The following is a 14083-nucleotide window of genomic DNA, read 5'->3' as shown; positions in this document are numbered from 1 at the left end:
ATTTATAAGGTTGTTTTTGTTAAGGTTGTATTTATAAGATAGAAAGTATTTCACACATGTATTTGACCCAGGTCTGGTGTCCAGTATGTCTGTCCAATGTGTGTGTGTGTGTCTGTCTGTCATGTGTGTGTGTCTACCTGTGTATATACCTGTGTCTGCTAGGTCTCTCAGTGATGAGCTGAGCGCGGTACGTTTTAGTCCGTCTGCGGAGACATAGCTGTCGTCCAGACTGGGCCTACCCAGAGTGCCGTTCACCGCCTTCACGCCGCAGCTAGGACCAACACCGCCAGACCCGTCCACAACCTGCCTCATCACCCCTTTCTGCTTCTCCAACTCCGCTGTAGCGAGAGAGAGAGATAGAGAGAGAGAGAGAGAGAGAGAGAAGAGACCAAGAAGTGAGTAGAGAATAAAAGTGGGAAGGGATTACGTTGCTTTAAAAGGTATATGATTATCACATTAGGGATTACTTAGCTTTAAAAGGTATATGGTTATCACATTAGAGATTACTTTGCTTTAAAAGGTATATGGTTATCACATTAGAGATTAATTTGCTTTAAAAGGTATATGGTTATCACATTAGAGATTACTTTGCTTTAAAAGGTATATGGTTAATACATTAGAGATTACTTTGCTTTAAAAGGTATATGGTTATCACATTAGGGATTACTTTGCTTTAAAAGGTATATGGTTATCACATTAGGGATTACTTTGCTTTAAAAGGTAAATGGTTATCACATTAGGCATTACTTTGCTTTAAAAGGTATATGGTTATCACATTAGGGATTACTTTGCTTTAAAAGGTATACGGTTATCACATTAGGGATTACTTTGCTTTAAAAGGTATATGGTTATCACATTAGGGATTACTTTGCTTTAAAAGGTAAATGGTTATCACATTAGGCATTACTTTGCTTTAAAAGGTATATGGTTATCACATTAGGGATTACTTTGCTTTAAAATGTTTATGGTTATCACATTAGGGATTACTTTGCTTTAAAAGGTATACGGTTATCACATTAGGGATTACTTTGCTTTAAAAGGTATATGGTTATCACATTAGTTGTATATTATACTATCCCGTAATATTCCCCTATGGAATAATAAAGTATTTTATCCAGTATTGTATAGTTTACTCACACTCAACTCTGTATTTCTCCATCTCCTGCACCTCAGCGATGCTCTCTCTCAAGTCGGAGGTGAAGCGTGTTCTGTCCTGCTGGCTCGGAGCATTAAACACAATCAGAACCTTTCTTTCCCCGCCAGGGTTGGCTGACGTCAGACGGGCACCATGGGGGTAGTCTGCAGGGGAGAGAGGAGACATGTTTACACAACACATACTGTACAGTAATACACACACAGGGTACACCACACAGGGTACACCACACAGGGTACACCACACAGGGTACACCACACAGGGTACATCTCACAGGGTACACCACACAGGGTACACCACACAGGGTACACCACACAGGGTACATCTCACAGGGTACACCACACAGGGTACATCTCACAGGGTACACCACACAGGGTACATCTCACAGGGTACATCACACAGGGTACACCACACAGGGTACACCACACAGGGTACATCTCACAGGGTACACCACACAGGGTACACCACACAGGGTACACCACACAGGGTACATCTCACAGGGTACACCACACAGGGTACATCTCACAGGGTACATCACACAGGGTACACCACACAGGGTACACCACACAGGGTACATCTCACAGGGTACACCACACAGGGTACATCTCACAGGGTACACCACACAGGGTACACCACACAGGGTACACCACACAGGGTACACCACACAGGGTACATCTCACAGGGTACACCACACAGGGTACATCTCACAGGTTAAACCACACAGGGTACACCACACAGGGTACACCACACAGGGTACACCACACAGGGTACATCTCACAGGGTACACCACACAGGGTACACCACACAGGGTACATCTCACAGGGTACACCACACAGGGTACATCACACAGGGTACACCACACAGGGTACATGTCATAGGGTACATCACACAGGGTACATCTCACAGGGTACACCACACAGGGTACACCACACAGGGTACACCACACAGGGTACACCACACAGGGTACATCTCACAGGGTACATCTCACAGGGTACACCACACAGGGTACACCACACAGGGTACACCACACAGGGTACACCACACAGGGTACATCTCACAGGGTACACCACACAGGGTACACCACACAGGGTACACCACACAGGGTACATCTCACAGGGTACACCACACAGGGTACATTACACAGGGTACACCACACAGGGTACATGTCATAGGGTACATCACACAGGGTACATTACACAGGGTACACCACACAGGGTACACCACACAGGGTACACCACACAGGGTACACCACACAGGGTACATCTCATAGGGTACACCACACAGGGTACATCACACAGGGTACATTACACAGGGTACACCACACAGGGTACACCACACAGGGTACACCACACAGGGTACACCACACAGGGTACATCTCATAGGGTACACCACACAGGGTACACCACACAGGGTACACCACACAGGGTACATCTCACAGGGTACACCACACAGGGTACATTACACAGGGTACACCACACAGGGTACATGTCATAGGGTACATCACACAGGGTACATTACACAGGGTACACCACACAGGGTACACCACACAGGGTACACCACACAGGGTACACCACACAGGGTACATCTCATAGGGTACATCACACAGGGTACACCACACAGGGTACATCTCACAGGGTACATCACACAGGGTACACCACACAGGGTACACCACACAGGGTACATCTCATAGGGTACATCACACAGGGTACATCTCACATGGTACACCACACAGGGTACACCACACAGGGTACACCACACAGGGTACACCACACAGGGTACATCACACAGGGTACACCACACAGGGTACACCACACAGGGTACATCTCACATGGTACACCACACAGGGTACATCTCACATGGTACACCACACAGGGTACATCTCACAGGGTACATCACACAGGGTACACCACACAGGGTACACCACACAGGGTACATCACACAGGGTACATCACACAGGGTACATCTCACAGGGTACACCACACAGGGTACATCACACAGGGTACATCACACAGGGTACACCACACAGGGTACATCGCACAGGGTACACCACACAGGGTACATCGCACAGGGTAGACCACATAGGGTACATCACACAGGGTACATCACACAGGGTACATCACACAGGGTACACCACACAGGGTACACCACACAGGGTACATTTCACAGGGTAACAAATCCTGCCTCCCCATTCTGCACCCCTCCCATAGTGTGCACTTGAACACTTCCTGTCATGGCTTTACCAATGGTGAAACTCCCTCCAGCTAGTGCTTATACCAATCCTATGATTTAAAATCTACGACGGGAAGTGTGCTAGTGCGCACTGTGAAGTGCACACATTGGGAGAAGGGTGTAGAATCTGGATGTAGCTCAATACTTACAGGAGTACACATGCACATAGGCAATCCAACACACACACACACACACTTACACTGGTTCTGGAACATGTGGACCTGCATTTCGACTAGTGGGAAGGACTGTCTGAAACTGTATGTCACAGAGGTCTTCTTCTTCTGGAAGATCTTGGTTACCTGTAGGTGGGATGAGTGATAACATCTTTATTTATGTTACCCAGCTAGCACCTAATGTTCTGAGAACCATATGTTTCATAGAGCTTGGTGAGAGTGTGGTTGTCCTACGATTATTTTGCACACAACCTTCCCACAACTTTCTGGGAATGGTGCAGGATAGTTGCTTTGGAACATTCTCGGCACATTAAGGAACTTGACGTTATTTTATTTGGTATTTCACTACGTTAACATAACTTTTCCTAAAGTTCAAACATGGTTACATTTAATTTCTTTTTTTGGTAATGTTCTAGGGATGTTCTCCAACTGGTTTGACATTGGGAATGTTCTCAAATAGTTCAAAGAACATTAAGAAACAATGTGGGAATTTCAGTACTTCAGCATTACATTTCCTACAGGTTTCCTCATGGTTCTATTTAAAGTCATGTTCTCAAATTGTTCAGAGAACGTTAAGAAAACCTTCCAAAAAAAAAACACAAGAAAACGTTAGTAACGTTCAGAGAACATTAAAACATATACTGTACATTCTGTTCTCAGCATTGACAAAACTCTCTCTATCCTCTATCTTGTTATTTGTGTTGGCCACTATGTGGTACAGACGTGACGCTCCGAGAGGGCACACAGGTGAGTCTTACTACGAGCAGGTCGTTGAAGAGGAAGACTTCTCTCTGGTGGACTCCAGCCCTCTGGCTTCTGTTAGGGTCAGGCACCTCGTACAGCTGACAGCAACACACCAACCTGCGGTGGGGCAGCGAAAGCACCTGCACACACAACACAGAAAGGTTAGCCTGCAGTTCAGGCTTACCGGCCCAAATATACAATTTAACATAAATGTTTACAAAATCCAACTTCATATCGGGCAACATCTGTGTGTGCCTACAGTATGGGGTTTGTCCACACTAACAGACCTTTACCATGGGTAGATAATAATATGCCGTTTTGCAGATGCTTTTATCCAAAGCGACTTACAGTCATGCATGCATACATTTATTTTTGTGTATGGGTGGTCCCGGGGATCGAACCCACTACCCTTGGCGTTACAAGCGCCGTGCTCTACCAGCTGAGCTACAGAGGACCACAAATCTTCTAGCTACAGTACATAGCCTGTGGGGTAGACATTTGTGACCGGTAACAGGATCTGAGGCATTTGACGGCAGTTCCTACTTCACAGTAGAACCGTTTGAATTATTATTATTTAATTTTTTTTCCCCCAGAAATGCTTTCTTGAACATGTGAACTTGCATGTGCCTTAATAACAAACTGGTCTGGGATCTGGAAATATGAACAAACATTTTTCAATTATGAGACTAGTTTAGCTAAGGAGAAAGCGCTGAGCTATACAGGGAGAAAGACAGGATCCTTTCCGGCTAGTCATGATTGGCTGAGATAATGGACATGCCGAGAGATGAGTCCCGATTGGCCATGTCGCAGGCTTCTGTCTATAACAGAATTGGCTCTTCCCTGGTCAGTATATAGGTCATCTTTGCTACTGCAGATTTTTTTTGGAAAGATAAAAGCTTTGGACAAATGCAAAAGTGTTGCTACAGCTCTCAAAAAACATGGCTGCCCTGAATTTAGCTGGGTTTAAATAGAGAGACTGCTTTCTGGAGCACAATGGCATGCTGACTCACCTGTTTACATGTGTGGGTGGGGCTAAGGCTTAAGAGGGTGTGAGTAATGCTGAATGGGCGTAAACAAAAGAAGAGCTCTCTAGGAAGTGTGAAATCTCAGCAAAGTCTTTCAAAGGGCATTTTCCTACTTGTCTCTTAAGTAGGATAAAAAAGTTTATTAACTTTTAAAGCAGCATACCTTCCCCGTGTTTCCCTCCAACACAGACTCAGAAAATCTGAGTCTGTGCTTTCATAAAATGCTCAAATAAGCTAATCACTTTACATTTTATATAAGCCTCAATAGAGAAATCTGGACACATTTCTACTGTATGTAGACTTACAGGCTTCTTGCCGACCAAAACCCTCTCCACAGCCTGTACTTGTGAGACGTGGTCATCGTTGGTGCGTAGCTCCCATTTCTCTATACGATGGTAGATCCCTACTAACAGGTCTCTGGGAATGTCCTGACCGTTGTCCACTCCTGAGACATACCACACATAGGGGAGAGGGTGTTAGTGAACAGAGAAAAGGAGTGACATACAAATACTACTATAGAGATTCCATAAAGTTCTGTAGAAGAAGAGCTAGAGATAAAGAGTAGATGGAAGGGAAGACTGATGAAGACTGATGAGGACTGATGGGGACTGATGAGGACTGATGAAGACTGATGAAGACTGATGAGGACTGATGAAGACTGATGAAGACTGATGAGGACTGATGAGGACTGATGAGGACTGATGAGGACTGATGAGGACTGATGAAGACTGACGAAGACTGATGAAGACTGATGAGGACTGATGAGGACTGATGAAGACTGATGAGGACTGATGAAGAATGATGAAGACTGATGAAGACTGATGAGGACTGATGAAGACTGATGAAGACTGATGAGGACGGATGAAGACTGATGAAGACTGATGAAGACTGATGAAGACTGATGGACTGATGAGGACTGATGAGGACTGATGAGGACTGATGAGGACTGATGAAGACTGATGAAGACTGATGAGGACTGATGAAGACTGATGAAGACTGATGAAAACTGATGAGGACTGATGAGGACTGATGAAGACTGAAGAAGACTGATGAAGACTGATGAGGACTGATGAAGACTGATGAAGACTGATGAGGACTGATGAAGACTGATGAGGACTGATGAAGTGAGAGAAATAGATGTAGTACACCTCCTGGTGTTTGTTTTGAGGAGTAAGAATGAAGGAGTAACAACAGGTCATGGCTTTATATCAGGTACTGAAAACAGTCAGCATCCTCCTCACCTCTGAGGTTTTTGATGAAGTCCTCCAGCTTCATCTTCCTCTCTGGTTTGACGTTGGGAGAGTACATGTCTGTGTTGAGGAGGATGATGGCGAAGGCCAGGATGAAGATGGTGTCGGGGTTCTGGAACTGTTGGATCAGCACCGGGTTACACACACAGTACCGCTGACTGGAGGGAGGGGGGAGTACAGAGAGAGATTAGATATAAAGCAGACACAAAAAAGTAAAATACGAAATGAATACTGTTGTGGACAACATAAGCTACCTAAACTACAACAACATAGACGTCCATAAATCCACAAGTCATACTATAGTATAGTATCCATAGTCCTGCTGCAAAAAAAGTCCCAGTTACCTGAAAGTCTCTATCAGTCTCTCCACCTTCTGGGCCTCCCCCTGGACTTTGATCTGGGCCTGGAACTTCCTGAGGGCATCATCCAGATCCATCCCTGAGAAGTCCAACTCATCCACCACACAACTGGACAGGGAGAAGAGGAGAGAGAGAGAGAGAGAGAGAGAGAGGAAGGATGAAGTAAGAGAAGAAGAGAGGGAGGAAGTAAAGAGGAAGGATGAAGTAAGAGAAGAAGAGAGGGAGGAAGTAAAGAGGAAGGATGAAGTAAGAGAAGAAGAGAGGGAGGAAGTAAAGAGGAAGGATGAAGTAAGAGAAGAAGAGAGGGAGGAAGTAAAGAGGAAGGATGAAGTAAGAGAAGAAGAGAGGGAGGAAGTAAAGAGGAAGGATGAAGTAAGAGAAGAAGAGAGGGAGGAAGTAAAGAGGAAGGATGAAGTAAGAGAAGAAGAGAGGGAGGAAGTAAAGAGGAAGGATGAAGTAAGAGAAGAAGAGAGGGAGGAAGTAAAGAGGAAGGATGAAGTAAGAGAAGAAGAGAGGGAGGAAGTAAAGAGGAAGGATGAAGTAAGAGAAGAAGAGAGGGAGGAAGTAAAGAGGAAGGATGAAGTAAGAGAAGAAGAGAGGGAGGAAGTAAAGAGGAAGACAGGAAGAGTGGGACAGATTAATAATGTATCCTTCTACTAAAGGAAAGGGTGAGAGAGAGAGAGTGAGATAGAACACAGTACTGTATAGTGCAGTGTTGACTGATTAGCCACTCACTCCAGTACGTCCTTGTTGAACTGTTTCTGTCTGCAGCCCAGGAACTCCCCTGTCATCTGTCTGCTCAGTCCTTTCCTCTCCAGGATGAAGCGGGCGATGCCTACTGGGGTGTCCGATACGAAGCCTCTCTCTATCAGGTACTGGATACCCTTCTCTGGCTTCCTGCAGCGAGGGAGAGACACAGACAAACAGGAATTATTATGAAATACTGTATATGCCACTTAACAGACATTTTCATCCAAAATGACATAAAGTAGAGTGAGACAACACAGATAATCAAGAACTGGCCTTAAAGTAGAGTGAGACAACACAGAGAATCAAGAACTGGCCTTAAAGTAGAGTGAGACAACAAAGAGAATCAAGAACTGGCCTTAAAGTAGAGTGAGACAACACAGAGAATCAAGAACTGGCATCCTCAACTAACTCATCAACTGGCATCCTCAACTAACTCATCAACTGGCCTCCTCAACTAACTCATCAACTGGCATCCTCAACTAACTCATCAACTGGCCTCCTCAACTAACTCATCAACTGGCATCCTCAACTAACTCATCAACTGGCATCCTCAACTAACTCATCAACTGGCCTCCTCAACTAACTCATCAACTGGCATCCTCAACTAACTCATCAACTGGCATCCTCAACTAACTCATCAACTGGCATCCTCAACTAACTCATCAACTGGCATCCTCAACTAACTCATCAACTGGCATCCTCAACTAACTCATCAACTGGCATCCTCAACTAACTCATCAACTGGCATCCTCAACTAACTCATCAACTGGCATCCTCAACTAACTCATCAACTGGCATCCTCAACTAACTCATCAACTGGCATCCTCAACTAACTCATCAACTGGCATCCTCAACTAACTCATCAACTGCCATCCTCAACTAACTCATCAACTGGCATCCTCAACTAACTCATCAGTCCTTGTGAAAGCCTATGGGTTCAGGGTTGTTAGGGCCTGTCTATGGGTTCTGGGTTGTTAGGGCCTGTCTATGGGTTCTGGGTTGTTAGGGCCTGTCTATGGGTGCAGGGTTGTTAGGGCCTGTCTATGGGTTCAGGGTTGTTAGGGCCTGTCTATGGGTTCTGGGTTGTTAGGGCCTGTCTATGGGTTCTGGGTTGTTAGGGCCTGTCTATGGGTGCAGGGTTGTTAGGGCCTGTCTATGGGTTCTGGGTTGTTAGGGCCTGTCTATGGGTGCAGGGTTGTTAGGGCCTGTCTATGGGTTCAGGGTTGTTAGGGCCTGTCTATGGGTTCAGGGTTGTTAGGGCCTGTCTATGGGTTCAGGGTTGTTAGGGCCTGCCTATGGGTTCAGGGTTGTTAGGGCCTGTCTATGGGTTCTGGGTTGTTAGGGCCTGTCTATGGGTTCAGGGTTGTTAGGGCCTGTCTATGGGTTCAGGGTTGTTAGGGCCTGTCTATGGGTTCTGGGTTGTTAGGGCCTGTCTATGGGTTCTGGGTTGTTAGGGCCTGTCTATGGGTTCAGGGTTGTTAGGGCCTGTCTATGGGTTCTGGGTTGTTAGGGCCTGTCTATGGGTTCTGGGTTGTTAGGGCCTGTCTATGGGTTCAGGGTTGTTAGGGCCTGTCTATGGGTTCTGGGTTGTTAGGGCCTGTCTATGGGTTCTGGGTTGTTAGGGCCTGTCTATGGGTTCTGGGTTGTTAGGGCCTGTCTATGGGTTCTGGGTTGTTAGGGCCTGTCTATGGGTTCAGGGTTGTTAGGGCCTGTCTATGGGTTCAGGGTTGTTAGGGCCTGTCTATGGGTTCTGGGTTGTTAGGGCCTGTCTATGGGTTCAGGGTTGTTAGGGCCTGTCTATGGGTTCAGGGTTGTTAGGGCCTGTCTATGGGTTCTGGGTTGTTAGGGCCTGTCTATGGGTTCTGGGTTGTTAGGGCCTGTCTATGGGTTCTGGGTTGTTAGGGCCTGTCTATGGGTTCTGGGTGGTTAGGGCCTGTCTATGGGTTCTGGGTTGTTAGGGCCTGTCTATGGGTTCTGGGTTGTTAGGGCCTGTCTATGGGTTCTGGGTTGTTAGGGCCTGTCTATGGGTTCTGGGTTGTTAGGGCCTGTCTATGGGTTCTGGGTTGTTAGGGCCTGTCTATGGGTTCAGGGTTGTTAGGGCCTGTCTATGGGTTCTGGGTTGTTAGGGCCTGTCTATGGGTGCAGGGTTGTTAGGGCCTGTCTATGGGTGCAGGGTTGTTAGGGCCTGTCTATGGGTTCTGGGTTGTTAGGGCCTGTCTATGGGTTCAGGGTTGTTAGGGCCTGTCTATGGGTGCAGGGTTGTTAGGGCCTGTCTATGGGTTCTGGGTTGTTAGGGCCTGTCTATGGGTTCAGGGTTGTTAGGGCCTGTCTATGGGTTCTGGGTTGTTAGGGCCTGTCTATGGGTTCAGGGTTGTTAGGGCCTGTCTATGGGTTCAGGGTTGTTAGGGCCTGTCTATGGGTTCAGGGTTGTTAGGGCCTGTCTATGGGTTCTGGGTTGTTAGGGCCTGTCTATGGGTGCAGGGTTGTTAGGGCCTGTCTATGGGTTCAGGGTTGTTAGGGCCTGTCTATGGGTTCTGGGTTGTTAGGGCCTGTCTATGGGTTCTGGGTTGTTAGGGTCTGTCTATGGGTGCAGGGTTGTTAGGGCCTGTCTATGGGTTCTGGGTTGTTAGGGCCTGTCTATGGGTTCAGGGTTGTTAGGGCCTGCCTATGGGTTCAGGGTTGTTAGGGCCTGTCTATGGGTTCTGGGTTGTTAGGGCCTGTCTATGGGTTCAGGGTTGTTAGGGCCTGTCTATGGGTTCAGGGTTGTTAGGGCCTGTCTATGGGTTCAGGGTTGTTAGGGCCTGTCTATGGGTTCTGGGTTGTTAGGGCCTGTCTATGGGTTCTGGGTTGTTAGGGCCTGTCTATGGGTTCTGGGTTGTTAGGGCCTGTCTATGGGTTCTGGGTTGTTAGGGCCTGCCTATGGGTTCAGGGTTGTTAGGGCCTGTCTATGGGTTCTGGGTTGTTAGGGCCTGTCTATGGGTTCAGGGTTGTTAGGGCCTGTCTATGGGTTCAGGGTTGTTAGGGCCTGTCTATGGGTTCTGGGTTGTTAGGGCCTGTCTATGGGTTCTGGGTTGCAAAGGCATACACTAGAAAAGAAAAAATATTCTGCTGTAAATTAATGAAACTTCTAAAGACAATTTTCTTTCCGGTGAGTGACTGTGGCGTTTCTCCTTTTCTAGACAAATCAGAGAGACACCAGATCCTACAACATCTGAGAGACTCAAGTTAAAGATCCCTAAAGACGTCCGTATGCTTCCCAGGCGAAACAATTCGTAACAGTTCAGGCACACGAAAAAACAATTCTGGAGGCAAGCAGAAGTCGGTAGCCAAAGTCTACGCCCCCCTCGTCGGCGATTGGTCAACAGTAAGGATTCTTCAAGGAAGTGCCTGATGACTCCTCCTCATGCACATTATTACACTTGAGAAGTACTGCACCAAACATCCTAGTCAGACGCAAAATTGCGCGACTAAAATCTCCTCTGCAAAAACGTCAAAAAATTAATGACAGATTTCTTGAGTTATCTTAAATTAATTTGGACTATTTTGAGGAAGTGCATACCGGCTACGGCGTCTCAAAATGGACAAACAGTACTATTGCCGCTTTTTTTCTCTCGAGTGTTTCAAAACAAAGGTATTTTAAGGTGGTATGCGAGCACACTTGTTCGGTTTGGCTAGCCGAGCTCAGAGTGAAGCATGCTGACGCCTAAAGGGCTGACAGAGAGGCAGGGAGAGGTTGCCTGGTTACCCACACTCCTCGCTCTGGCCGAAACGCTAGGCCACGCCTACGGACGTTAGTTTCTTCTCCACAATGAGTCTGGATCCGAGTACCCTTCACCGAATGCGAACACATTCGGGGCCGTCCGATTGGTCCAGAAACCGATGGGTTGGGCCAGAGCCGGAACACACGTGGGTAAAGCGGCGATTTGCAAACGTGTCATCGGCTTTGATGCTGTGATTAGAGCCGATCCAGTCGCTGATTACTTTGTTTTGTACAACACCCCTCGCTCCCCCTCGTCTCCACAAACCACTTCAATGACGGCAGTCTAAGACTAAATTAGGTAGCGAAACGACAGAGCAGCGGAATAATTTAGTGTGAGTGGTCAGGCGAAGGGAAAGGAGGAGGAGGAAAGAAAACAGCCCCTGGTTCTGTACATCTCCTGGCTGATCAGGCCTTCCAAGCACCCCTGCAGTAACACACCTGATTCAAACAATCAGTCAAATGAATGGTCTTTAGTCTGAACCTTAGCTGAATCAGGTATGTTACCTCAGTTATGAAAGCCTGCACACCCAGTGGCTCTCTAAGCCTGAAGCTGAAAACCCTGTTCTCGCAACAGAATGGGCCGTTCTGGCTCAGACAACGCTCGGTTCTGGCTCGGACAAGGCTTACTTACATTATCTCACACCTTCTCAGGTACCGTCTAACTTACTAGAGGTTGAGTCCAATAACGTCTAACTTAGTTATTGAACAGGTTGAGTCCGATGCGGTACTGTCTAACTTAGTTATTGAACAGGTTGAGTCCGATGCGGTACTGTCTAACTTAGTTGTTGAACAGATTGAATCCGATGTGGTACTGTCTAACTTAGTTATTAAACAGATTGAGTCCGATGTGGTACTGTCTAACTTAGTTGTTGAACAGGTTGAGTCCGATGTGGTACTGTCTAACTTACTAGAGGTAGAGTCCGATGTGGTACTGTCTAACTTAGTTGTTGAACAGATTGAGTCCGATGCGGTACTGTCTAACTTACTTGTTAAACAGGTTGAGTCCGATGCGGTACTGTCTAACTTACTTGTTGAACAGGTTGTGTCCGATGCGGTACTGTCTAACTTACTAGAGGTTGAGACCGATGCGGTACTGTCTAACTTACTTGTTGAACAGATTGAGTCCGATGCGGTACTGTCTAACTTACTTGTTGAACAGGTTGAGTCCGATGCGGTACTGTCTAACTTACTTGTTGAACAGGTTGAGTCCGATGCGGTACTGTCGTCTCTGCACCACGTCATTGTTAAAGGCGGGGCTATCCCAGCTGTGCCTGCTCTCTTTCTGATATGTCTGTTTTCCGAGCGGTGGGAGGGGCTCGCGGAGGCTGTCACGTGACGAGGACCCGGAGGAGCAGTTGATGGTATCGTTAGAGTTGGTGGTGGAGCTGAGAGAGTCGTTGTCTCCGTCAGAACAGCAGACCTGCTCCAGGCCACCAGGGGGCAGTGTGGCAGATGAGGAGGAAGATAGCGGGGTGAGGGGTGGTCCCTGGGGGGACTGAGAGGAGGAGGAAGGGGTGTCGGGGTACGGGTGGTGGTGTAGAGGGTGATATGGGAGCTGATGATGGGTGTGTGGCAGGTAGGAGGGGATGGCCGACGGGTGGGGGTGAGGGTGGGGGTGAGGGTGAGGGTGGGGGTGAGGGTGAGGGTGAATGTGGGGGCGGTGAGGGAGGACAGTACGAATCTGGCCTTGGGCCAGGGGAGGTATGGGGACAGCTCGCCCGTTGGGGTTGGGGTGAGGATTTGGGTGGGGGTTGTGTTTAATAGTGCCCTGAGGCGACCCTCCTCCACCACCTCCCCCTGGTTCTGTCTCGTAGACCAGTCTGCCTATAGAGCCACGGTCCGAGCGGTCACTCATATCAACAGAGCTGTCGCTTGGGGGTTCAATGGTCAGCAGGGGCAGGTGAGCTCCTCTCAGGCTGTAGTCTCTACACTCAGTACAGGGGGTGCTGCGTCGGCTGTTACTGCTGCCCCCTCCCGCTGTGTCCCGGCTGTCCTCGCGCCCCCCTACTCCGCCGCCACAGACTCCAGGGCTCCAGTACTCTGTGTCGGTGCTGCTGGGGGCCCGGTCCAGGGACTGGGGCGAAGAAGGGAGCCCGTCATCCATGTAGAGGGTCACGTCGCTGTAGAAGGTGGCTGTGCTGTCCTCGTGCATGCTCTGTCTCTCTCCTCCTCCTCTTCCTCCCACTCCTCCTCTTCCTCCGCCCCTCTGTCTTTCTCCCTCCCTCGGTCTCCAAACACACTCTTCAAAGTCGTCTGCCTCCACCCCTGTCTCGCCTCCATCACCTTCCTCCTCCTCTTCCTCTTCCTCCTCCTCCTCCTGAAAGTCTTCCACACCAGACTGACAGGTCAGGGCGTCATCGATGGAGTCAGCCAGGGACTTGACCTACAGGGTGGATGAAGACAGAACGGTAAGTCACACAGGGTGGATAAAGACAGAACGGTAAGTCACACAGGGTGGATAAAGACAGAACGGTAAGTCACACAGGGTGGATAAAGACAGAACGATAAGTCACACAGGGTGGATAAAGACAGAACGGTAAGTCACACAGGGTGGATAAAGACAGAACGATAAGTCACACAGGGTGGATAAAGACAGAACGGTAAGTCACACAGGGTGGATAAAGACAGAACGGTAAGTCA

General features: G+C 48.0%; 1 protein-coding gene across 1 annotated transcript in view; it reads right to left on the bottom strand.

The window, feature by feature from the left end:
- The window catches only part of LOC311121516 (IQ motif and SEC7 domain-containing protein 1-like), a gene marked incomplete at both ends in the record, with an annotated part of 30834 nt that extends 17008 nt beyond the window's left edge, over positions 1-13826 (bottom strand). The window contains 9 exons of the mRNA XM_084195995.1: positions 150-338; positions 1138-1299; positions 3582-3681; positions 4314-4439; positions 5630-5769; positions 6566-6732; positions 6919-7041; positions 7669-7830; positions 12634-13826. Coding sequence (XP_084052121.1) covers positions 150-338; positions 1138-1299; positions 3582-3681; positions 4314-4439; positions 5630-5769; positions 6566-6732; positions 6919-7041; positions 7669-7830; positions 12634-13826 — 2362 coding nt within the window. The remainder of the gene's footprint in view (positions 1-149; positions 339-1137; positions 1300-3581; positions 3682-4313; positions 4440-5629; positions 5770-6565; positions 6733-6918; positions 7042-7668; positions 7831-12633) is intronic.
- Positions 13827-14083: the final 257 nt, after the last annotated feature.

This window comes from Coregonus lavaretus, assembly GCF_964263955.1.
Source record: "Coregonus lavaretus genome assembly, contig: HAP1_SCAFFOLD_346, whole genome shotgun sequence".
Taxonomy (NCBI): Eukaryota; Metazoa; Chordata; class Actinopteri; order Salmoniformes; family Salmonidae; genus Coregonus; species Coregonus lavaretus.
This window is presented reverse-complemented; position numbering and strand designations above follow the sequence as displayed.